This window comes from Corvus hawaiiensis, chromosome Z (genome assembly GCF_020740725.1).
Source record: "Corvus hawaiiensis isolate bCorHaw1 chromosome Z, bCorHaw1.pri.cur, whole genome shotgun sequence".
Lineage (NCBI taxonomy): Eukaryota > Metazoa > Chordata > Aves > Passeriformes > Corvidae > Corvus > Corvus hawaiiensis.
The window spans coordinates 60,966,824-60,993,866 of NC_063255.1; the positions used below are offsets into that span (position 1 = coordinate 60,966,824).

A 27,043-nucleotide genomic window follows, 5' to 3' on the forward strand; every position below is an offset into this window, starting at 1 on the left:
TCAGGTTTAAGTTTTCTCAAAAAGTGAGCATGCATGCATATGCCTGTGCATGTGTGTGTGTGTGCGCGTGTGTGTTCCACAAGATGGGAAAGGTAATTGAGCCCCATGAATAAATTTAAAAACAAAATAATATCTTCTCAGGGTGACTTATAAATAAATATGAGGCAACTATTGGCGCCAAGTGTGATCATGACATTTGATTGCAAGTTAAATCAGTCCAGATTTAAAAATGTAAACTCCTTGATTTGTATGGATCAAGACATCTGTAGGTGGTTTATTAAAACCTGCTGATGTTTCCAGAACTAAATTTGTGCAGATATGGGCCTCTGGGTAGCTGTATTGAAAAAGCAGATACATACTTTTTGTCTAGTTACCTGACTTCCGGCCCTGTACAGGTGTGCTTGAATAAATTAACATCAGTTACCTATGATGAGCCACTGCACACATTATCAAGGGAGGTGAAGATGTGAGAAAGCTGTTACCTGCCTCCTGTTATCACCTCCCTGACACAACAGTACCCATTTTTAAATTGTCCTACCAGGATTGGAATCTTCTACAGATAACTTTTTAGAGAATTATTTTCTATAAATGCACTCAATTCTAGTTCCAAGAAATAAAATACTTTGCGTCTGTCCACGGTAATTATTCCTGTAATTCTCCAAATATAATTAGCTGTCATATACAACTTGAATTTCCTCCAATAAGAACAAGGAAATCTGGTTTTAAGACATTAGGTGTTTGATGAACCATTTGTCAAGAGACAAAAATGATATCTGATAAATTTTTAAAAATATAAACACATTTTACACCTGTACTATTGTTTCTGGACGTGATGCAGTTCATGAAGAGACTAGCTGCATATCCAACACAATTGAATGAACCATTAGGTTTTCTCTTGCAGAGACACTAAGACGTGTGTCATTGCTAATGTTCACATAACTCTTCCTTACACAAGAGAAGCTGTATCATAAAGAAACATTTTGTGCCACCCCTAACACAGATCTACTGATCTAACCTCTTCCATGAGTAGTCATGTTGAACAAAGACTGCCTGTCATATTGCATACTCACCAATGTGAACAGAAGAAGAGGAATTAAAACTAGAATGCATAGAAAAACTGTCTTCATAAGATTTTTAAATAGCATTTAAAAGAAAATAGATAAATTGAGGCACAAGGCTACTTATGTAAGTAAATATTGAAGGATCTGTTCTGATGTGGAGGGAATTCTTTTCCAACTACATACAGTCATTTGTTTGGGGTCTGAATTGGAAGTCGTGGTTGTTTTTAAAAACAACCTGCTGTCTACATTATCTTGTTCTGCTTTGGTATACAAAATTGTATCACTTAGGGAGGGAGAAGACAGTTTTTTGTGCAGTTCAAGAAGTCTCATTTTTATATGAACTTGCAAATAAGCCAAGGTATTTTCAGTGACCTGAAAAGCTTATTTAAACAAACTGCTACACCAGAATTAACATAGGTGGGAAACATAAGTAAACATTGAAAAGACTAGCCAAAAGCAAAACATGTATTGAGCAATATTTTCCCCCGGTATGTGCTGTGACAAATAGTGTAAATGTTTAATGTGTTTTGTCCAAGTTTCCTACATAAATTCTGTGTGTTTTCCGTTTGGTGAACAAGGTTATTTGGGAAGACAGGACTGGGGACATGAAGGCCTATCATAATACCCTAGTTGCCCCTACGTTGCTAGGAAAACACTGGAAGAGTCACCAATATTTCAGAGAGTGAGAGACAATTAGTTTCAATTTATCTGAGTAAATGTAAAGCTGTACCCCATATATGAAGATGTCCCATCTTCCCTAGAGTCTTTTGGAAGTGGGTTAAATAAAACATCTACTCACATTAGTTCCCACAAGGAAAGGCTCTAGCTGTTCTTTTAAACTTAGCAGCAAAAGGCTGTAAGATTTCTGCTATAGAGAAGGAAGCTGTACTTTACAGATAGAAGATAACACCAGGACGCTACTTCCAAAAGTCTGGGTGGAACAAGACACTGCAACTTGAGAGATGTGGTCCTCAGATTTAGGAGTCTGGGGAGAAATAGTGAAGGGTGAGGGAAACACATTTGTGGCAATGTGTTCACTGCTCTTTGGATTCACAGCTCTCAGTGAAGGACAGAGACACTCAGGCAGGTAAATGCTGTCATACATACATTCATGATCCATTCATTTGCTAGTTGTGCATGTCCGTTTGAAAAGAGAAACTTTCAATTAAAGAAGCAAACTTTCCATAAATCTTATACCTTGACCAAAGATTACTAATAGCTGAGACCATTTGCTTTCCCCCATAATGACAATGCTGCTCTTTCCCCTAGATTTGAGCTGTTTCATTCATTGGAACATGAACTGAGTGACTGTGTTGGGACATGTACGAATTAATGTGAGTAAGAAAATTGGTGAGGCAAGTCCGACAAGCAAAAACAAACAAACAAGCAAACCCATAACCAACCAGCCAACCAAAAAAAAAACTACACCAAAAAAAACCCAACAAATACTCCCTCAAAAACTGAAAGATGGAAAATTTACCAGGTGTAGAGATCTCCAAAAAGCTACAACATTTTTTGGATGATAGTGTGCCAGTCCTATCAGTATATCTAGACAGAGGCTGACATTTCAAAATATATTTTGAGGTAGAATTATGTAGCAGGTGATCAGTATAATAAAACAAAGATCATTTCGATTTCTATTCTACTGCTTTTTGACAAAATATGTCTTTGCTACTGAGACAGGTGAGGTGGGAGAGTTTTCCACTGAAATATGTCTTAGTAAAAGACGTTACTCAAAAAATAGTTGGCAATTATTGGGCTCTGGGTAAAAAAACCCCCACAAAATCCAACTTCTCTAAATCTGGGGCATTTTTTATGATTATACAAGGTGCTAGTCATTAGCAAATATGACAGGAGTAAAAGCAAATCTGTGAAGTAGAGCCTATAGTTTCAGAAATATACCGTTGAGTTAGAAAGTACTAGGGGTAAAGCTAATTGTACTGCTCACTACATATCTCAGGGTGATCCTGAAGAAAGACACACAGAGTTATGAATGAGATTTAAGTGCTCCACAAGTCAAGTAAGAGACCACTGTATAGGCACTGCAAGTGCACTGCAAGACACTGTGCACAGCTTCTCACTACTCCTTAATCCTGACCTGAAGGACTTGCAGTTTGCTGTCCTTTGTCTCTTCAGGCTAGCAGTGCCATGTACCAGTATATGTGATGTTATGCTGTTGTACTTCAGTAGAAACCACTCATTCACGTCCAGCACGTACACATAAAATGTTCTCTAATGGTATCTCTAGAGGTACCTCAGATGGTCTTTTGGGGCCCGAGGTAACACAGGAATACTTCAGGTGAGATACCACTTATGGCTCATTACAAGTTGACCTTTAATGGCAAACACTGGGTATTTCCTGACAACAGTTTTAGGCCAACTACTTCTAAAGAAAATCTAAGGCTTTTTGTAGCACTTCCTGCTTTCCAGCAACATCTTTTAAATGAGCTGTTTGTCATGTGCTAAGCAAACTTTTTTTAAAATTTTTAATTAGGAATTTATTTCACATTTAACCTTGCCCTAAATAGCATTGCTTTAAAAGATATGTCTAAGAAATAATTTAACATTTTTGCCATGAGGCACCTTCAAGCTTCATATAAATGGACCTGGAAGAGAAATGAAAGAGTTTTAGATTTTCCAGAAATGTACGCTCTCATAAAAGAGAAAGAATTGCAGGACTTTGTTGGCATTGTGTAAAAATGTAAAATGGTTTGTTTTGTATGGGGAAAACAGGGGGAGAGAAAGAAAGGATAAGATTGTAATAAGAAGATATTTTTTGCTGTCACTTTGGTTTTTCTTTTTTTTTCTTTTTTTTTCTTTTGAATAAAAAGGGGGAAGAAGGCCCCAAGCTGTATGTCTGTGTCAAACTATATGAGTCTGAAACACAAGATGTAAATTATAGGGTTATAAGTTATTATTTCCAATGTCACTGATTTTGATTCTAGTGCTTTACAAACTTTATTGCTTATTTTATTAACTAGGGAAAAGTGTTTCGCATTTCCAGTTCAATACATTTTTTTTCCTTTCTTTCCCTCTTCCTCATTCTCTCTCCTTTTCTTTGTTATGCCAGAATAAAGAAAGCAATTACAGTTCAGCCACTTGCAACCAAAAATACAAATGGGACATAGTTAATTTTGCTGCCTGTAAACCTTAGGTTGTACTTTTGTGTTTTACACACAATATGTGGAAATAAAAATAGACCAAACGTATATGTGTATCTGTGGATGCGTGTACTGAAACAAAGACATACATTATGTTTTTAGATAAGGATGTAAAAATACAATGCATAGAAAGAGAACTTGGATTCCCTCTCAGAAGGTAAATGAGCCCTTGTTTCAAGAAGAATATGCACGCAGGTTATATATTATGCAAGACTGAAAACCAGGATTTCATGAGGAGGGGTCTTGGAAGGAAGGATAACAGAACCTGCGCTGGATGTCTCTCAGGTCTGATAGCCAGATAGGGGAACAGCACTAATTCTGCAGCCTTTTTAGTCTGTTCTGTCACAGAAGGGGCACTGCTGGGTCAGTCAGCTCACTAGTAATTGTGTTTTACAGACTTCTAAAGCAATTGGCTCAGGCAGTCCCAATTCAATAAAAGTGTAGAGCGAGAGTGAGAGCACTTTTGTTCTATTTTTTACTTGAAATTATTTCATTCAGCAGTCTGTCTTTTTTATTACCAGGATTTGACATTAGCACTCCAAGCTATATTAGCATCCATTTCAGCAGTTCAGTAATGGTATTAAAAAAACACTTAACTTCAACGGTGAATGGTTGTATGACAGTACCATAAAAATCCACATTAAAAAAAAACTTATGTATTTGTCCCTGCAAATTATTTTTCACTCATTTAACCACTTCAAAACTACACTCTCTTGACTGGTGTTTGCAAGAGCTTTAGCAGCAAGGAAGGCTTGTAAAGGGGCTGCAACTGCAGCAACAATGGCATAAAGAGAAAAATGAAGACATTTAAAGAAGAAAAATATGACTGGAACATGCAAGCACACATACATATACAACAAAGACCTTTCATTTTGAGTTGGTGCCTATCATTCATCAAATGAAGTAAGATTTTTAAACTCAAATCACTTGAGGTAAAATCTTTGGCATCTTTCAGATTTCTGGGATTTAATTTTGAACCCAGCACTCTCCAAGCTTGGGACGGCAGCCTAACTATCTTGGCACTGCAGCACATTCATAAATGACTGCATTAGGTTCTAAATTTTGATTAAACATTCTGTAATTAATCAATGGTAGACATGAAGCAGTTGGCAAGGTCCAGAGCTACAAAATGTTTAAGACATAAAACATTACAAAGTAATTAGAATGTGCTCCTTCAAGAGAAGGATTGCCTTCAATAAAGAGGTAAATGATAGCATCATGTTTATTGTGGACGTAGGCAGCCAGTGCAATATGATAAACTGCAGGAGATACACATATCAGTAATCATCCACATTATTAGTGTCATTAATCATAATTCTAAAAATATGACAGCAGCAGCCAACTTTTTGACCAATTTTGCCTCTGCCTGTTGGCCATTATAACTTCACTAATAGACTGCAGAGCTCCTGTGCGTGGCAGTTTGCATTGAGAATGGAAGGTTAATTATATTTGAGCTGCTGATTCCTTCTCTCCTCGGAAAAGACTGAGCACTTTGACAATCCCAGGAGCTCACTGCTGTTAAACCAGTAAAAGTACTTTATTGAAATTTTCTTTGTTGGTCAGGAATGAGTAGATGTTTCAAATGAGATATAAGCGCCAGGCTGGGACGGCCGTTAATGTTTCTTCCAAAATAATCCTTGGACAGCAAGCTGAACTTAGAAATCTTTGCACATTCTCTTGCGGATGAGTAAAAAGTTGAGAATTTAATAAATGCTGACAATAGCATGTATAGAAGAATCTCAGAGGATAGAAATCACTGAGGAGTCGGGGCATCAATGGAGGGAGGTTGTAGGATAATCAGCTATCAGTTGACCTGATAGGGGTACTTATTTAGTAATGTAAAATTACTAATAAAGGAACCCTGTTGAAATGCCACATCATATTTGGTTTTATGTTTCCTCTGGTATTATATAAATAAACCAGAGTTTTTAGACAGATGAACATTAGGAATGAGAATTACTATTGCATTTTGACCAAAATAAATGGTTTACAGATTTGCTGTGGAACCTGAAATCATGCAAAACTATCACTGGAGCTCAGGTTTTATTATTATTTTGAACTTGAGGTTCAATCAGTAAAGAGTCTGTAAATCTTCTAAGCAAACCATGAGATAATGTGTTGCCATGCATCAACATCTGAGAGAAAAGATTGGTTTGAAAGCAGAGTTGGGGAAAGCTAGGAGTTCTGCCTGAATTTTATTTTTATTTTTGCATTTACTGAAACTTGTAATTCAGTAAAATTCATGAGTGGGAATCTGAACTGGAGGGTCTGTTTGTGTAAAAACTTGCAAAATTATCACATTTGGCTGTAATAGTAAAATGAAATGAAGGATGAAAATTTCTGATTACAAAATTTGAATCATATAATATTTAGATGATTTAGGTTTGAAAATAAATGTTAATGCATGTATTCTTCATCCCTTCAGTATTTCTTAAGGTGAAATTGGGTCCAATAATTTAGTACCTTGTGTCAAGGACCAGGAAATACTTCAACACAGCGGATATGAGGACTTAATGCATGACTGCAGTGTGCTGCACCAGCTAAACTTTTCTGTAGAGCTTGTGTAAATTGTAGAAACAGTTTTGGAGTGATAGTGGTGCTGAGCACCTGTTATGCCCATCAAAGGACCTTGTCATATGTATAATGACCTTCTTGTGCATGTAACATTGCGACACAGTATTAGTTCACTCAGAAAATATTCTGTCAGATAAATCCTCTTATTCTAAACTTTCTCATCGAGTCTGGTTATTAGACAAGAGTGCAGGCTATTTTGTAATGAGTCTGTTTTGCTTCCAGGCAGCTAGTAAAGTGAGAGGTTGAAATGTTGTAACGCAGTTTTGATCACTTCTGAGTAACTTTGGCAAGTACACCGGTCGTTGTGCTTTTTGTTTGTAACATCTTTTGATCTTTAATGAACAACAATAGTAATATTTTAAGAGTGCGACATAACCTCAATGGTTCTGAGCACACACAACAGTCGTGAAAGCGTAATTCTGTTCGCAGCATAAGGGCTGTTTCACTAAACACCTCAACAGGTATGTACTGAATTATTGGACCTTTCAAGTATCCCAAACCTGACAGATTTCTTTTTAAAGAATTATTTGGTAGCAAACATTCCCATCAAATATCAATTTCATATTTAACCTGAGTATTTGCTCACACAGTCAGCTATCCTGCCTTCCTAAATGCTATTACTGCATTAACATTTTTTATGCATTCCATGGTGATGATAAATTGTTTTCTGACTCTAACTGTGGCTTAAGTATGCAAAAGACAGTTTGCCACTGCCAACAAACCAATAATTCTCACTAGCATCTTCAGAGTTACAACATTTATAAAGTTGCAAAGTGGAGTAAACAAACCATCTGTTTGGCTTTACCATATATGTCATGCTCTCTTATTAGCATATTACGATTCATTTAGTAAACAAATTTGGTGATTTTGTTCATGTCAAAGTTAGAGGGAGCTTGACGATGATTAACATTCCTGGGACAGGCACATTAATACATTGCTTCCTCTGCAAAGTTAAATGGCTTCTCAGGAGAATCACCCCTTGTTGACAAGATGAGACTGTCAATTTTGTTTGCCTGCCACATTAGGGGCCGTAAGGGGATGGGAAGCTCTGAGAAAGAGGAGCAGTGTAGGCAGCATAATTCACTGTGAATTGAAAAAAGAAGTCTAATTCTGATAAATGGTCGACCCCAATACATCCTACCTGTTATTACAACAGACGTGCCGTATCTGTGCAGTAAATTAGTTAAACCCCTAAAGAGTTTGATGGGAGCTTATCTTCAAGTGAATAATTTGAGTGTAGAGGGAGCTGTCTTCGTGACCAGTGTGAGTGATTTGTTTCATATTGAAAGGGATTGAAATGACTGGGCTCCACATCTTTAATTTGCAAGAACTTGCTTGTCCTTTATTTCCTGTATTTAATAAGCACTGGGTTTTTTTTTTTTTGCTTTTTTTAATAGATGCTGAACTGTATTTTACCTTTTGGATTTTCTTCCTATGCAAGGTTAATATTTTTCAGTTTCTATGCAATTTCAGGCCTCAAGAACTCATGCTATTACCCTGTTCCCAAGTAGCATAGTATTTTTTCCTTGACTCCTTCTAAAGTCTATCCCCTATACCTACTTTTCCCCTTACACTTAGAGGCAAATTAAATATGATCAAATACATGGAAGCACTAGTGTACAGACTTAAACCTTGTCCTTGTTCAGATAAATGTGGATTTTACAATTTAGGTCAGGTCAGGATTTCGAACCATTATTATCTTTGCTTAGATTTATGGATTTTTTTTCTTTTTAATTGAAAAAAAAATCCCAAAACAAAACAAAACCAAAACCTTTATCAAAGACTGCTGATAGAGTGGCAAAATTAGAACAGTAAGTGAGAAAATAATTTCTTTAACAGTTTCCATTACTAATTAAATTCGAGGAACTGTTTTATTGTTGTTTCTCTTAAGCAAGTGGGGGAAATTATTGCTGTTTCTTTCTTGAAGGAATATCAGAATTGAGGCCATATCTTTCTCATAAATATGTACGCTGTTATATTTAGTCAGAGTCTTACTTTCTGGTTCTTTGATTTTAGCTGCATGAAACTCAGCACTTTCAGTCTGCAGAAATTCTGAGAAAGCATAAAATTCTGGGTTTACTTTCTGTAATGTTCACATATTCTGGGCCTTTCTATGAGTTTCAGGCTTAAACAAGCAGGAAAGGGACATGAAATTGAGGTAAGACCACAATACTTTGCCATATTACCAAATTGTGTTAGCAACTAAAATCATGTGAAAATTTAAAACAAAACCATAAGTCTTAATTCTCTTTGTCTTTGAGGTGAAGAGAAACAAAGAAAACTTTCCTTTAACATTTCATTATAGGTAAAAATATAGGTTGAATACTGAGCTGAAAATCTGTGTGGAAAAAGTCTCACAGGAGGTATAATGAAAGTTTCTTGGTTTATGATATTTTAAACCCAATTGATAGAGCTTAGTTTTAAACTAAGTATAGCAGGAGGATAGCTTTTATGGCCCTGTACACCAGAGCAGTTACTTCCATATCCAACTTTAATAAGAGGTTTGTCAATTTGTACATAAACCAGCAGACAATTGTGTTCTGACCTTTGATTCTTTAACAAAACCTACTTCCAGCTGCTGAAGATTGTGTGGTTTTAGGTTTTGTAATCCAGTAGTAGCTTCTTTCTTTTTAAAACCAAAAATAAAACAGACCTACTATCACTTGGAAAAAAACATAATTTGACAGAAAATAATATTATGTTGTCTTTACATGCATTAAGTCTCAAAATATAATTTTATTGTGTTACTTAATGCTGGGTTCACTTATTGATCTTAAAACAAAGCTGACCAAATACTTATGGCCTCCTGCTGTCATGTTCTGTTTGTGATTTCTTTGCAGTGTTAGAGTGCTAAGGCTAGGGTATATTAATTTATCAAATCATGTGTTTGCCAGAAAAGGCATTTTCAGAATATCTGAAATGTCTGAAACCGGGATGGTGGCTTTCTTGGAAGCATAGGAAGAACAGCTGTGGCTGGGTACAATCAGAAATGTTGAAATGGATCATTTCAGAATTTTAATGAACAATACTGTATACTTTCATGGTTCACTGAGGTCTTTATCAGGGAACTTTGTTGCTTATGGTCAGCCAAGGAGAAGCAAGGGCCCAGTAGCTAGGACATTTAACTGGGGCATCAGTTGTCTTGTCTTTTCTGCCTCACTACATCAAGCAGTGGAAAGTGGGTTTCCATAGTCCCTAACTGACTGCCCTAACAACAGTATTTCTCTTTCATTCTCACTCTCTTTTTCTCTCTCATCCCACAATATTTAAGTACAAACATACATTTGCTCTTGCTAAAATAATTAAGAAAATAATGTTATATATTTAATTTTCGACAACCTGCCCTGTCCTGAACTGCAAACATATTCAACCTAATTTTTCATGCAGTTGGTTTTGTGCCCTCTATAATGCTTGAATCTAAATAAACAGTGCTATTTATAATCCAAATTCTCTAACTCTGCTCTGTGCATCCGAGATGAGGTTTGCCCCACTGCAGATAGGACTGCAGCTATGGGTGCATCCACATTTGGCCTTGAGTCATCCATAGAATTCATGCCAATTTCTATACCAGGACAAATTCTGCTCTGATAAATTCCTTCTCACTCACTTCAAAATGAAATTAAAAGACTGACTAAATAAAAATAAACTAAAGTGGCCATTAAATTTTTTCTTTCCAACAAATGGACAGTAAATTAACAAAATCAGATTCATTGACAAGTGTAGAAAGAAACTGCTGAAGAGATCCCAGTCTGGATTTATGATCTGTGTAAATAGAATGTACATTTAATTGACCATATTTCCTAGGCTTATAATTCCCTTCCTTCTCTTGGTGGATAGTGCATCTGTCACTAAGAAGCTCGCTAGTAGTAGGTGGGGTGGAATCAACAATGAATTGTAGTTAAGGAAGAATACTTCCATGAACTTCACAAGAGAAGGAAAATACTGCTACCAGTGGGATCATGCTGAGAGTCAGGGAGCTGCTGTAACTGCTGTAGGATTGTGCACTGCACTGCTGCCAAAATTCCTGTCTGGAAGGGCAGTGGTGAACTCAGAGGTTGACACTTCACCACAGCCAGAGATTTCATGTGTATCATCATCATCCTCAAGGCAGGACTGTTCCATTCTTATGGCCAAATCCACTCTAGTGAGGACTTTGCACACATTTTTGCTTTCCACATATACAATTAATTAATAGTAATCTGAAAAAAGAGTGGTATTTATGTCAAAAATCAGTTATTCTGCATCCTAGAGCTTGCCACAGCAAGCTACATTTCAAAACATCTTGGAAAAATACTCTTTTCGTTTTTAAGGGTATCTGACACATAGTACTGAGGTAAACAGGTGTTTGGACATTATTTGGCACAGATAGGATTTTCAGAACTAAACCTCCTCACCATCCCTTGTTGCCTAGGAGCGGGTAGGTATAGTAACAGAAGTAGAGTGAGATACGCCTTTAGTTAAACTCATTTGATGTTGTATTTCTGTCTGGAAGACTTCAATCACCAGCTGTCTTTACACAACATTTCCACTGTGAGGATCAAATGCCATTCTGGTAGTTGATGTACAAATAAGCAATCTAGGAAGTCCAGAGGCATTCAAAGGACTTCATTAGGCCAAATATTTTGTTTCATACACACATATATATACTTCTGCGAATCATTTATGTTCTTTAAGTTTTTTTCCTGCAGATACAGCAGCAATTGCAGCGCAAAGGACACCAGAGATGGCCTTGAATTAGCTAGCTCAGGTATGAGGAATAATGAAGCCATGGCAAGCTGAAGCTCAGCAGGTTTTGGCATATTTTGCTTCAGGATTTTCTGTCTGTTTGATAGCAGTGTTCATGCATTACCACAAATCACTCTGCCCAAGCTGTGCCTCAGCTTACTCAGGGACCATTGTTTACACATACCTGGGAGCAGTATCTGGAGGAGGAAGAGGTAAGCAGCTTTGTAAATCACATCAGAGAGCAGAATAGCTGAAGCAAGGAACTGCAGGTGTCCTGGGGAGGAGCAGATGAACAAGATGACAGGTGGTTAGCATTGGCTGAAGGCTTCTAGGGGACTTCCTAGGGCTTGGGAGTGACAAAGCAGAGGAGAAAGAGTTGGATTAGGATGGAAAATCTCTGCTTGGTATGGAGAAGGGAGTCCAAGACTTTGGGGTTTTTAATAAGATTTCAAAACTTCAGTGTCTAAATAAATGAATTTTTTTCACAATTCATTCCTCCTTCTCCACCAGAATGTTTTCGCATATGATATTTAGGGACAGTATTAAACACAAGTGAAATAGATTAAGAAATGTATGTAAAGGAATCAATTCTTTTGAACTGTGGTTGCATAATGGAAATCGACTGCTATGAATGAACCTATGTTCAGAAGTTATGAACAGCAGATCTAATGCACTGCCATGAGTTCATCTTTATTATTGCATTACACCTGAATCAATTGATAAAGTAGCTTCTTTTTAAGGCTAGGAATGGCACTTAATTGAATAAAAGTCAATGTAATTATATTAGGAGAATCCAACAGTACTGCTGACAGCGGAAAAGGGACACTACTGAGCAGAGTGCCAGAACTGGTCCGCACATTTCTGCACATCGTTTGCCTGACAGATATTATGGGCTGGTACATACTTTAACTAGATTACTGATTGCTACTGCTGTAAGTGAGAATTGAATAAGGGAGGCATCTCTTCTTATCAGAGCATCAGCAGAGACCATCCTTACACTGGTCTTTCTCAGAATGGCCTCTGTCTATCTGGGGCTTGGTGGCCCCCTCTTTAACTCGGCAATTTATTCTTATCTCTTCATTTAGTGAATGCTGAAGTTATTTTCACTGCATGCCTGACTGCTGTTTTTCTCAGCAGCAAACCAAGGAAATCGTAAGCACGGATGCATGGAAGCAACAGTTACAGTTATCCTGACTAGTTTGTATGCTGAAACAAATTCCCATAACACAGGAGTGAGGAGGAGAAATCATAAGTATACACCTGAGGACTTTATGAATAGTTTGCAGTTAGCCTTATGATGATAAGCGCAAATGAGCTTTTATGGTCATTTAATAACTCTGGTCAGTGTGGACAGGCCTTCACAGTACTGCACTTAGCAACTTTACATGCAGCTACATTCCGTCTGAAACTAGGAAGGCAAGGGACCATCAGGACTACTGTTTATCGTTCATGTATGTGAACACTGCATGCATATGTTCAGAACTCATCTGTGGATAATAATGGGGATGGTGTGAATATGCTTTGATTAATTTGCTTTATGTTTTCTGTATTGTGTGATTGAGTCAGTATCCATCAGAACAACAGTATAAGTGATATTACAGCTGACAAAAACCAGTTTCACAGTCAAGACTTTTTTTAAAGTCTGTGTTTTATTGGTTTCAGATTTTTTTTTTTTAACCAGATATGTCTGGATTGGAATGTGAATTTGTTCTCTCTCTCTCTCTCTCTCTCTCTCTCTCTCCTCCCCCTCCCCCTTTCTTTCTCTTCTCTCCTCTCTCTCTCTCTCTTTTGTGATCTCAATTTAGCAAAAGATTAGAAAGCTGATCTTATCACAAGGTAAGCTCAGCCTTCCTAAGTGCAGTGTGGGGATATGCATAATTACACTTCTACGCCTCAAAAAGGCAATAGTGCTATACTTGCTTGTGTGAAAGGAGTATTTCCCACGTGAGACAAAAGCAAGAAATACTCTCCACTTTTTCCACCCTTGCCCATACCTCTCAACTGTTTCTCAGTAGGAGAGAAGTCCTCTATTCTAGACTGCCCCCTTACTGGAATAATTGAATCCCAAGCACACACAATTCAATTAAACTGCTTTGCAGTAACAGTTTTATGTCAGAAAAGAGTTACCTGCATTTGCAGGTGAGTGGGACAGATCAGTTCTATTGCTGTTTGTTTAATCCCTTAAGTTATGTGCAACAGATAAATGAATCACAAAGTACGTGTTAGAAAATTACAGATTTACTCCACATCAATTTAATCTTCCTACTTTTGCATTTGCTTTATTTATTTGCATTGTATTGCTGTACCATGTTTTGAACTTCAGTTGGTTGAGAGGTATGTTTTAAAGGGTTTCTTAAAATAAAAGCTTCCAATAAGGAAATATTGCTCATAGCTATTGTTCCTCTTCACCCTTTTTTGTTAATGTAGGACCTGAATGTCTGTAAAATATTTGATCATTGTTATGTCTTCCCATGACAATTTTATACCTAGTGCTTTTTGCAAATTAAGCTATTCCTATGTTAAAATTCTCTCTTTCTCTCTCTCTTTCCCCACCCTTCTCCCACTCCCCACACCCCCTTCTTTTTCCTCCTACATTTGGGCTCTGATCTGCAATTTATAATGGGCAGACAGACTGGTGAGTCTGCATGTTGTAAATTGCGGGTTTGGGTCCTTAGCTTGCAAAGAATGTTATGCAGTAGAACTTCGCTAATTCTTTTTTTGCTGACTCAAAAATCAAGTCACCCTCCAAAGAAACTGAATAAATATTTGCCATTTCCACAGCAATGCTGCACATTCTGAAAACTGAACCCTAAAGTTTTCTGTTACTGAAAACTTTACACTGATTTCTTATACTTAAGCACTTCACCAAAACGAGCATGTTCTGTGGTTAGAGGTCTTTGATATCTGTCATGTTTGTTGGTTGAATCATTAATTCAGAAAACGCAGTTTTTCAAAGAGGGTTTCCTGACACTACTGCAAATCAGTGAGGTTCTACTGCAATGGATGAATAAAGCCAATGCCAAAAGTGGAGAGTAGAATGCAGTATTTCAAATAATAGGCTATTTTACACATTTACTAACCCAAAGGCTTACATTGTTTGCAAATGTAGAGCTTTATTTCTTGAGAGCAAAGGCCCAGATCCTGTAAAACACTTGAGAATATTTTAATTTGCATCTCTGGGGATCTGGTCCAAAACCCACTTCCATCAGTGACAGTTTTCCATTGTCTTGAATATCTGCAGTAACTTCAGCAAATACCTAAACCAAAACCACACTTAAGTTTTTTGATTTATTTGGGGCAAAATTCTCACTGCCATTAATAGGGTTTTTTTACTGGACACTAAATTGCTTGAGTCGATCAGCACTGCATACAGACAGTACAGGGAAAAGGACAGGGAGGAGTGGCAGTGACAACCTAGAAGGATGAAACCACCGACTTTGTTTAAGATTTTCAGAATCTTACATGTAGATTTCAAAGACTTGTTCTCTTAAACCCTTCAAGTCTTCTCCATTTTGGTTTGGCCTGATTCTGAATCCCTCTATGAGACAATTAAATTACTTGAATCAGGACCTCTGACAATACGTTATTCAGTTACTTTTATTTTACTCTCCTCCTATATTTCATTTACAGAGCTATGTGAGTACATATATATATAAATATAAACATATTTTTAGGTATGTATGGATGGATAAATAGCTAAAGACATGGATCCAGAGTAAGACATAGATAGACACACATGCATATATTTCATATATTAATATTTTTGCTTCTTGAAGAGAAGGAAAGTCACCAGGCATTCAGGAATCAAGAAGAGCATTTTGCATTTTCTGCTAGTGCAATTTATTTTTTTGTAAATTTCAAATAAAAGGGCTCTAGCTGCTGTTGGGGACTAATGTTGAGGAGCAGCAGCTGACAAGAAAAACAGTAAGGGGGGAATTTGCTTATTTTGTTTAGTTTTTATGTTGTAATTTGTCCACTTATAGAAAGACTGAAATTTTCAAGCAACATGGACAGGGGATATTTTTATGAAAAATTATCAATAAATCAGGATTTGGATTTGGTGTTTGATGACTGTATGTTTAATCAAAAATACTGTACATTTTTCCTTTTTTTCCCTTCCCTCTTCCTTTCCCAGACACAGTGCTAACATAAACCTGCACCGTAAACTGTTGACCAAAGAACTGGATGACATGGGCTTGGACACTTCACAGCCTTCTCTTAGTAAGGACCTCCGCGATGAATTTTTGGTGAAGATATATGGCGCTCAGCATCAGATGGGGCTTGACATAAGGGAAGACACATCCTCGCCTGCTGGTACTGAGGATTCCCATATGAATGGGTATGGCAGGGGCATGGCAGAAGACTATATGGTACTAGACCTGAGCACCACCTCCAGCATCCAGTCCAGCAGCAGTATCCATTCTTCAAGAGAATCTGATGCAGGAAGCGATGAGGGTATTCTCCTGGACGACGTCGATGGGGCAAGTGACAGCGGGGAATCTGCCCACAAAGCAGATGCCCCTGCCTTAGCTGTAGGTATGGGCACCGATGTCCCAGGATCCCTCATGTTCAACAGTGTTTCGGTGAGCAACGGTGGGATAATGTGTAATATTTGCCACAAAATGTACAGCAACAAGGGAACCCTCAGAGTGCACTATAAAACAGTGCACTTGCGAGAAATGCACAAGTGCAAAGTCCCTGGGTGCAACATGATGTTCTCCTCTGTTCGTAGCCGAAATCGGCACAGCCAGAACCCCAATCTGCATAAAAACATTCCTTTCACTTCAGTAGATTAGGTCAAGGATGGACACAGCATAATGCCAGCTCTCAGAGAGGGCCCACTACATCTGAACTGCCATATACAGTCTCCCTTTATATATATATATATATATGTGTATATATATATATACACACACATAAATATACATATATATATATAATTTTTTTCTTTTCTTTTATAGCAAAAGAAAGAAACACCAGGTGCTTTTTCCTCTTTGTTGGTTGTTGGGGTTTTTTTTCTTTTTTTTTTTTTTTTAATAGAAACAAAATCCAGGACCTTTAATTTGGGGGAAGAGATCCTTCACGGAAAAAACAAAAACAAACAACAAAAAAAACCAAACTAAAAGAAAACTTGTAGCTGTCCCTAGTTCTGTTAGAATGTTCTTGGTCATCTCCAAAGAGACAGTTTGTTCTACCCATAACTTGCCTGAAAAAAAAAGAACAAAAATAACAAAAAAAAGAAAACAAACAAACAAAAAAAAGAACAAAAAAAAACCACACAAAAAACCCCTAAAAACACACAAAAAAATTGCAAACAAACAAAAAGAGAAAGAAAAAACAATCTACTTAGTTGTCTTTGTGTCTTCTAAGCATTGGGGATAACGTTCTACTAAGCATGGCTGTTACACTTGTATATATATATTGAGCCTTGCCAGGCCTATGATGTAAAACAATTGTATTGATGGTGGTTTAACTCTAATTTTTTTTGCTTAATTTTTACAGTTACATTCAGCTGTTAGATAAGCAGGAAAAATAGTTTGCTGGCTAGTTTTACTCATTTATGTTAGCTTTAATGCACATTTTTAAAAGAACCACGGTCTTGTTTTAACTACCTGCTAGATATAATACAGAGGTGCTGGCATGCTTTACAGTACCTGTAATTTGATACAGTTTTTTTGTCTTGTACTATTACATAAATCCAGTCATGCACTTTTTCGTACACTACAAGGGGATGTGTAATAATATCCATGCTTTTTTTTTTCTTAAACTATTGCCATATTTTCAGTAAGTGTCTTTAAAAAAAATACACTTAGATAAAAGTGATCTGGTCAGTATGAGGGCATGAATGCCAAACAAAGAGTATTAGTGTTTAGTGTTAATACAAAAGTGCCAACTTTGCACACATTTTGAAAAAAGAAAATGTAGTTATTCACCATAACCACAGTTGTAGTTTTTGAACTACACACAAAAAAAATACTGGGGAGGGAAAAGGGGTAAAGTGAAATACAGAATTCTTGGTGCTTTTTTCAAGTGCCAATTATTACTAGAAACAATAGTGCATCCTTATTCCTTATATACTACATTGCATAAAAGAAAAAAAAAACAGAATTGTGTCATGTGAACCAGTAGAAACTTTTTTTGTCAAACATGCATAATATTTGGGGATATAAATGCTGATACTACTTGTCACAGAACAAAGATGAATATAATTTTGTGTGCTTCTTATTATAGCCTGGATTTTTGTGGTGTTTAAAAAAAAATCAAAAGGAACAGGGAAATAATGTTAACTATGTTGTTCTGTGAAGTTGTCTTTTTTTGCAATGGAAAGTGCTGTAGTATGATTAAGGCATGTTTTATAGAAGCAATCAAAAGAAATTAATGGCAGAAGCACTTAGTAGCTCTGAAAACATATGCTGGACTTTTTATTGAGTAACTTTCCCTTTGGATAAAATTAGAAGACAGAGAAAAAGGATGTCTAGTTGTGTTAATGTTTTGTGTTTCACTCGCATGATTTGTCAGAAAATAACAAAAGTCCAAGAAAGATAGTGAGCAAGAGAGCAAGCATGACCAGGAGACAGAGAAGGAACAAGCAGTTGAGAAAGGCAGAGAGAAAGGAGGCTGCCCTCTGAATTTTTTTGTTTCCGGTGTTTACACATGTTGCTTGAGCTGGTAAACCACACTGGCAGCCTTTGTTACCACAACATACTGACTGAGGGATGGTATTTACTTAAGCTCAATACAGAGCCAAAGCCATTAGGATGTGTGTTGTAGACTCTTTTCTTTACAAAACAAATAACAATAACAAAAGCAAAAAGAAACAAACAAACAAACCCCCAAGGGATATTTCAGCATATAATAAAATATTCCTCCAGTGAGAATGTGTTCCTTTTCTGTATTTACTGACCCAGAACATTATTCTTCTTAGCAAAGTCAGAAATGCTCCATTGTTTCAGCTTGTCGCTGTATTGTTTTGCTGTGCATTTTGATTATTCTTACTTTTTATGTCCACTTGAGTACTTAACTCCTCTTACGTTTTCTGGAGGAAACTCTTAATACAGATTTCCTCTTTTTAAGTACTTTCTATGCATTTCAGTATTTTTGTTTCCAAAAATAGGAATCAATATCTAATAAATCAGTATTTCCAGTTGTAGAAAATAAAAGAAAAATATTTCTAAATGAATTCTCACTATGTTCCTATGAGTTACAAGCCTCTGATCATTTTTTTTATTCTGTACACTCATGAAGCCCTGAAAATGTTTGTGGATTCCACAGAAACTGTAAGGAACATTTACCTTCTGGTTTAACAAAGAGAAACTTTATAGCAAAAAAGTAAGCTGTTTCACTGACATTCTTCTTTCATCTTTTTTTTATTTTCTTCAAAGTCTCAACTACTTTGCCTTGTTAAACTGAGTGGAGAGATCTGCTTTGCTTTGTTTTATGTTGTGCAAGCTCAGTTTGTGAGAAAGAGAAATTAGAACAGTAAGGGTGCATTCTTCCAAAATACATGAACCTTTGTAGTGTTACCTGTACTGCAATCTCATCTCTCCTCCCAGGCTAATAGGAATAAGTAATATGGAAATTCTAAAAAATAAAAGAACAAAAATTGAATTATATACAGAAAAAACCCCACTCTTTTGTAGAATGCATGGTATAAATAAATATAATTTTTAATGAAAAACACATTTGAGGTATATAAATAATTCTTCACTGAATGAATCGCTGTTCAGCATTCTCATTTCACTCTTTCTGTTAGAGGTCAAATGGGTTTGGTAAACTTTTTTTGACATTTAAGCATCATCTGTAGATAAATTCAGCAGATTATTGACATGGAAGAAAAAAAAGATATCTGTTTATTACACAAAATTGAACAACACATTCTAAAAAGTAAGGGGAAAGGGAAAAACTTCCAAACACTGTTAGAAGCTCACAAGTCCTACTCTTAATTTCATTCAGATTTTGCTTAAGATATGTAAGAGATATCATCTCTGTCTTGTGGACAGAATACTACTCACTGTTATTTTTAGGCAAATCTAGGCAAAAGTAGTTTATTCAGTGCTAGTGATACTAATGGCAGAACAGTCTTTTTTTTCGAAGGTCACTTACACTTACATTGAATTGAATGGCATTTCCCTCCTTGTGACTTAGCATGCATCTCTATGAGAATGTGTATTAGAATTTTTCCTGTGGTAGAATTTGTATCATCTGACGTTATCTGAAAAATTCATAAAGGGGCTGTGGCGTAGCAGCTTGGTTTTACTGAAAGTAGCATTTCTGGATGATCTCAGCAGAGACCCAGAGTGCAAGTGAGAATAATGACCAAACTTCTCATCTCTTCAGCACAGAACATGGCCTGTAATGGTGTGATGACATGATAAGTATTGTGCTGTTGCTTATGTTATCACAAACTTGTGGCTATCCCTTTGGTTTCCAACCTGTCAGTCTAAACCATTTTGCAAGAACTAGACCAACTTTGAGGCAAATGCTCTTCCCTTTACATGAAGTTTGTTCCTTCTTTTTTGTTTCCTAGAGTTATTGTAGTCACTCTTTCCATATTGTTTCACTGTTTTATTCAAGGTAGTTGTATTTTTCTGTAAATATCAAAAAGCTTTGTCTGCGATTAGAAAATAACTGTACTAAACCTCCTTTAGAAACAGAACTATTTGTCTGGAGGTTGTTTAGGATTTTTTCTTTCATTGGGAGGGTTGGGGGGGTATGGTGTGTTAGGAAAGCATATGATAATGGTTAATCACTAAGTATCTTTTGAAAAACTGTATGAAAATTTGGAAGGAAAACAGCACAGTCAAAGCACAAGAATGGAAACCATGAGGTTTAACACTCCTGGTAGCCCCTTCTCACTGTTTAGTCTCACACATATCACATCACTTATCCATTTATGTTTGAATCGGTTAAAATATCACTATACTAATATGATCTTGCCCATAAGTGTGCTCCTGTGGGGACTAATTAGCTGGTATTAGTAAAGAGCTAATTTAACTCATATTTTCTCACACCTTGAAATATTTAGTCAATTTTTCTGAGCTAAATCTCAACCAGGTACATTTGTTATGCCTGAGATTTTAACCTTGCCTTTTAAACTGCAGCTGACTCTGTGGTGACACTGTAGTCGTGCACACAAGATATAAGCACTCTGTCACTGAGTCACAACTCAATTTGACAAAATATGAAAGGTATAGATTAAAAATCCTAATAGCACATGGACACTGATCTTAAAGATCTCTCAAAGGCTTTTCATGACTGAGCTCGTATGTTTCCTAGGGATCTGTAGATACTTTACACAGAAGAAATTATGCACCATGGGTAAACTTCAGTGTATTTTCCTTCCTTCCTTCCTTCCTGACTTCCCACCTTCCTGCTTTCCTGTCTTTTTCCCTCTCTGCCTCCCTTCTTCCCTCTCTCCCTCCCTTCTGTTGTGGAACTGAAAGTGCACTTCCTCTCCCTGTTCCACTAGTTTATACATTTTCCATTACCTATATGTTTCCCATTCCATCCCCAAAAAAGGAGCTGCTTAGGAAAAATTAGTAGAGTTAAGTTTTAAACAGTGAAGTAGCTGCCAGCAGTGGTCAGCACCTCAGCTGATCTGGTCTAGTACAATTAATAGGAAGTGGGGCTGCCAGGGTCCACTAGAGTTTTCCCTGAGTTTTACCCTTCTCAACTCAGTTAAGCATCTAACATAGCTAAATATATGGGGTAAGAATGTAAAAGCAACAAGACAAGGAACTGCGTTGGTACCATGAAAACTCAGAAATATGATAATTCAAGGTCTGATCTGTTCCAGAGATAGGAACCATTTTCAAGACCAGGGATTTAGTTCCAAAAATTTCTCCTTCAATATGTATGATATTTTAAAATCAAAATGCTTGAGATGGACCCATTTTTCACATGGTGGTCATTAAGGATGTCAGCAGCTGTCAGAAAATAGGACATCTTTTCAGAAATGTATTTGTACTCAAATTCTGCAGGACATTTTCACAGCAACATTGGTGGCAGAGTAAATATTGAGGAAGGGAAAATGTATCGTCAAGGAGTGCACACATGCTCCTGTAAGTTTTTTTGCCACGTACGTGAACAGAACTGTTACTTCTTCTTCAGTCCCCAAAATATTTTTGTCACTTTTCTCTTTGGGTTAACAGAATTACTCTTTTTATTTCAAAAGAGAAGCAAAGGTGTCTGTACTAAGGGCAAGGAGGCAGCAGGAGTTCTCTGTGGGGAAAAGGTGAGTGGCAGACACATGCTGGCAGCTGGTATATTTCAGTCCCTTCTTAGTTTTGTTTTTTTTTTCTTATGTAGTGACATAAGAAAAAGACTTTGCTGCTATAGTAACTCAACAAAACAGTGACTGTAGTGCTACTTTGCTAGATAAGCATCAACATATCCTGCTGTTGCCACATGATGAGTTGGGCTTTTTCCTCCCGTTCTGTAGGGACATAAAAGGAACTCTTTTCCATACCCATTTCTCCTTCAGGAACAGAGCAACATCATATGATGGACTGAACCTTTCACCCACATGTTTGCCCAAATACATGTCTGTTCCAGTCTCATGGTTTCTGTCTCTTCCTGCCAACATTGCAGCATTATCACTGCCTTTAAAATGGCTGTAACAGTGTGAAGCAGCAACTATTTTACATAAGTAGTATTATCTTGAGTCTGTAGTTAACCAGTCTTGTGTGGCTTGTGTTCTCTGTTCAAGTCATGATATTGAATGACAGCTTTGATTTTTTGATCAAGGTATTGATCATGTATATCCCAATACTGTTGCTGTTATGTTTGGCACTGACACTTAAATGAAAACGGTTCTGGACCACCAAAGGGTTAAAAAATGGACATGTTTTTGACAAGTCCTCTGACTTTTGCCAGTATTATTGTTCATTATGATGACACTGTGTTTTTTTAAATAGCAGCTGTAGTTGTCATGAAACTATTTTCCCATTCCTCTCCTTTAAAGTGTGATGTTGTAAATTCATGTGACCTTTCCTGCAAAGAATAAATATTTCTTTTTTTATATAAGATCTCAAGACAAGGCTTGTTTTGTAACAAATAGTGGCCCATTACAAAGCAGGAAAAAAACTGAGCTGAGCAGAAAGAAGCTTCAGTTCAATTTCACCTCATATCTTTCTAATAACTTACTTGTCACTTTATTACCTTCCAGTAATGTGAATGCTGCTGACAAGACTGTCACACTAACAGCAGACAACACCCTCTCTTCCTTAGCCCCAGCTCTCCTGGCTACTTATTGCACTGGCCCTGAAGGGACACAAACTAATAGTGTGCTTTCAAGTTCAGCACTTGGCCATCAAATATAAAAGGATGTGTAATTGCCTGTTTATCCCCTGTGAAGGCAAAATTGAGTATAAGAACCAAGCTTTCCTCCTCAGCCCCTAGCACACACACACACGCACGCAGACACACACACATACAAGCATGCACCCACATCTGCACTGAGTGAAGGGAAGTCCCATCTGGAGCACTTTGATTTGTCTTTGGGAAGCCCAAGGCTGCCACTGGCTGCTCTATCGAGCTATCAGGTAGACAGTAATAAGATGGCTTCTTAGCAAAAGGTCAGCTGAGAAATACTGTCTGTAATGGCACTTTTGTCTGCTTATGTAGCAACTAATTGCTGTGCATTGGCATAAGCCATACTGTGCCTGCTAGAAATAGTTGTTTGAATTTGCTACATGTCTTGCTGAATAGGTTCAGTGCCAAACAGGATGTGCAGTTTATTTTTTTAACTGGTTTAGCCCATCCCTGGGCAAATTTCAGCGCAATCTCATCTTCTTGGATTCCTATCATGAATGCCAATTCCCTATATCCTATTCTATTGTGATAGGAGCATCTCCTGCTGAGGTCAGTGTGAACTTCTATAAAGTGTTAGAAAAACATACCTGAGACACAATCTGATGTCCTCATGGAAGGAGGAGTTTTTTTCTGATTTATACCTTCATTTGCAAGAACACTGCTAAAAGTACAGGCTACAGAAGTGCTTCTCAGATAGGGCCATCAGAAGAGAGCAAGTTTCACAGTGAAGTAACTTGAGAGCACATGCTATATTTTAAGAAATTTTAAGTCCATGAAGGCCAGTGTACCTGGCTTCGGGCACTCCCCTTCCTCTTAATTGTATGCTTTCTGACTGCTGCATAGCAGTTGAAAATTCAAGTAGGCAGAGCAGCTGCTGAAGCATGCTTTCCTTGCAGGGTCCAGAGCATTCACATGCCAAGATTGTAACACCAGTCCTGTGTGTACCTGTGAGCATTGAGCACTGTGAGTTGAACAGTGCTGGCAGCCAGTGCAGTACCAAAAAGTCAAAGATGGGTTGCAGACAAAGCCCAAGACCAAGAGACGTAAACACAAACATTTTGAAGTTTGTTGTTTTTCATATCCTTGGATCAATTCATGGCATTGGTTGGCTACAGCACCTCTTTGCTTGTTCCAGATGCTAATGCTGTCAACAGCACTATGTGGTAATTTGATGTTTGCTGCAACAGAGGTGATGGTGCCCACCATAAATATGCTAAGGTCTTTTACCAGTCAAAGGTCACTGATCTTTTCCCTCCTTTTCCTTCCGAGTTCATCAGAAGCTACAAGGGTGAAACCAGCAGACAAATTCCTGAGGCCTGTTTGTATGAGAAGTCTAAAGGCTGAGCCCAGACTCTGCTCCCCTGTCAACTCCATGTGTACATGGCACTGACGGAGGTTGAAGCAGCCGGATGAGCTGACCTGCGATGATGAGCTTGGGCAGCCTTTCTTGCTGTACCATTTCCAAGGCTGTTTGTGGAAACTGAGGACTTTCTGATCGAAGAAATCATTTGTGTCCTTTGTGTGTGTTTGTGAATATGTGTGTGAGTGTGAGTGTGACAGACAGAGAAAGGAGAAACAGACACAGAACAAGGAGCCTTAAAATGAAGATTACAAGTGCACAAAATTATATAATTTCCATCACACTTACATAGGTGTATATATATATTTCCTCATGCACTTAAAAGTACAGGAAGCCTGAGTGAGCAAATGTCTAATGTGTAGAGAGATTTTTCTGGTGTTCTACAGATTTTGTACATTGCTCCCTTCAAACCTTTGGAGACAAATATTTTTGGAAAATTAAGAAAAGCATCCAGGGCAATTCTGTTTCTAGAGAAGAAAGAGAGAGCAAGACTAGCTAAGTGATGCATAAAGATTTTATAAGGCATCCATTGTCAAACAAAAGGTTGAGAATGATCAGAGGATAATGCAGTTAGGATGGCAAACTCATCAATAGTTAATCACAACCTGTCCACTTCTGCCACAAAGCGCAAGAGGCTATGAACCGCAGCTCTGGCACACCAGTGGCAGTCATGTGTGCACGCGTCCATGCCTGAGTGTGAGAGCATTATGCAGTCATTACATCCAGATCAAGACGTTTTCACATCCCCATCCCCCCACCACCTCCTGTTACTGTTGGGGCAGAATGCATCCCCCCCCAATTACACCTGTGAAGTGGTACAGTTGACACATGAACTGTGATTCTAAGGATGTTCTTCTTAGTTTACTGGGTGACCTACAGAATAAATAGAGATACCTAAGCTGTACAAAGGCGGATTTATTCATTATTTTTCAATTATACTTTTACATTTGAAATTTTTTTTAAGTTTTTTTTTAACAAACCCTTGGACAACCTTCAGCCATTGTCTTTAATTTTCCCATTTTCTTTACCACCCCTTCTCCTCTCATTCCAAGAGAGTGTCTCATTAAAATTCTCTCAGAAAAGTAACACATCCTCCTAGTGTTCTTCATTTCGGAAAGTTTTATGCATTCCATCTGTGAAAATGGTTACTGTTTGTAAAGTGGCAAGATGAATAAAATGGCCACTGTTACATGTGTGTGTTTCATTTAGCTATTTAAAAACATTAAATTCAGCATGCTGCTTTTTCTTGTGCAAACTTTGGTTCCTATATCATATGGGGCTCCTTTCCCAGAATATGGCTGGTTTTTGATGGGCAGCACTTGTGTTCTCAGTTCATGCCTCCTGCCTGTCCTCCAGTTTATAAGAGTGATCTGTGTTCCAGTGCAATGTATCTGCAACAGGTATGCAAATAAGTTTATCTGAACCTGAACACAATCAAAATTTACCCTGGCTGAAATTCCACACACTTTTATTTATCACAAGCAGTTCACTGCAACCTGTTTGTATCTATACAAATAACTCATTGCAGGGATGGTTGAAGTGGTTTGAAGTTTCACTGTTTGACTGAAGGCTCTTGCTCACTGTCACAGTTGATATTTTAACAGCTTTTAACACAGAAGGTCAAACACAGTGATTTCCTATATAGCTGTCTGCTGTGTTTCAGTTCTCCTGAACTGGAAAGATAGGTACCTGAGTGGGAGGTTCATGTGGAGATGTAAACTGAGATAAACTGGATTTAAAGCTTAGTGTATTTGGAAGTTCTTAGGGGTCTGGCATTTTGTTCAGTCACAGAGGCATAAGGCCTGGAAACCCCTTTCTCAGTAGGCATGGGAGGACTCTCACAGCCTGGCTGCAACTCCCTGTGCCAACCAGCGATGCACCAACAGCAGCAAGGGGGCTGCTGTGTAGAGAATGGAGAGCTTGCTGATGGCTGGCAAAGCTGGGCTTGTTCCAGCGGACTTTGTCAAGACGTGTTCCTGGGGTACCCCAGCCAGGCACAGGAAAGAGTGGAGTCAAGGCCTGATGGACATTTTTACAAAGGTCTTTCTCTGTTTGGAGTAGAGGAGGCTTTTCATTTTCACTGTTTGATCTCAATGTGAGCAAAACATGAATGCTCTGCTGTCCTGCCTGCAGAACCAAAGCATGCACTATGGAATAGCCGTACAAGGGGATACGAAAATTTTCATCATGTTGCTCTAATAACCGTGACATTAGTAGCTTCATAAATATTGTATGTAGTCTAAACAAGTTTTTTTTCCATTAGTAATCTGAGGGAATTAAAAGTCCTGATTTAATTTGACATTTCTTTTCTTGTATTTTCTGTACTGTAACTGTCCTACAATATGTCTTTTGCATAAAATGCATAAGGTTTTGGGGATATAAATGGAGTTTTACTCATACTTTGTCCAAATACCTCTTGTAATTTGTATCAAAATTCTTGTACAATTTTTATATTAAAGATTTATCAGTCACTGATCTTTTTGTCTCTTTGTCTTTAATTTCTTCACTCTTTACTGATTCGAGCAATACACATTGCCATGGAAAGACATATGGTCACAGAAAGACACTCACCCGCAAAGTTTGCACATGGCCTCTTGTAGTTTGAAAGCTGCAAACTACATTTAAGAGCTTTGCATACTTCCCAGAAATTGAATAGGTTAAATCCTTTTGGAAGGGAGATAATTGTTTTGCCCCCTAGCTTGTACACATTTCCTTAGAAATATCATACTTAGTGTGGCATCCAGAAACCTACAGCCTCACTAATTTAGTCACCCCACTGCCTGCAAAAAACCCTTAAGATGGACATTGCTCACACTTGAGTATGTCTGACAGATGAAGAAACGGAAGTG

The 27,043-nt window shown here is 37.6% G+C and overlaps 1 protein-coding gene across 8 annotated transcripts in view; it reads left to right on the forward strand.

The window, feature by feature from the left end:
- Window positions 1-27,043, forward strand: part of BNC2 (basonuclin 2) — a 349,514-nt gene that overhangs the window by 308,374 nt on the left and 14,097 nt on the right. For 5 of the 8 annotated variants that reach the window (XM_048291101.1, XM_048291103.1, XM_048291102.1 and 2 more), the window contains one exon: window positions 15,657-16,462. The exons of 1 other annotated variant lie outside the window; for it this stretch is intronic. In XM_048291101.1, coding sequence (XP_048147058.1) covers window positions 15,657-16,317 — 661 coding nt within the window. In that variant the 3' untranslated portion in view covers window positions 16,318-16,462. Of the gene's footprint in view, window positions 1-13,326; window positions 13,358-15,656; window positions 16,463-24,111; window positions 26,670-27,043 lie in introns of those variants that run through there. 2 more of the 8 variants (XM_048291106.1, XM_048291107.1) reach the window with 2 other exon arrangements.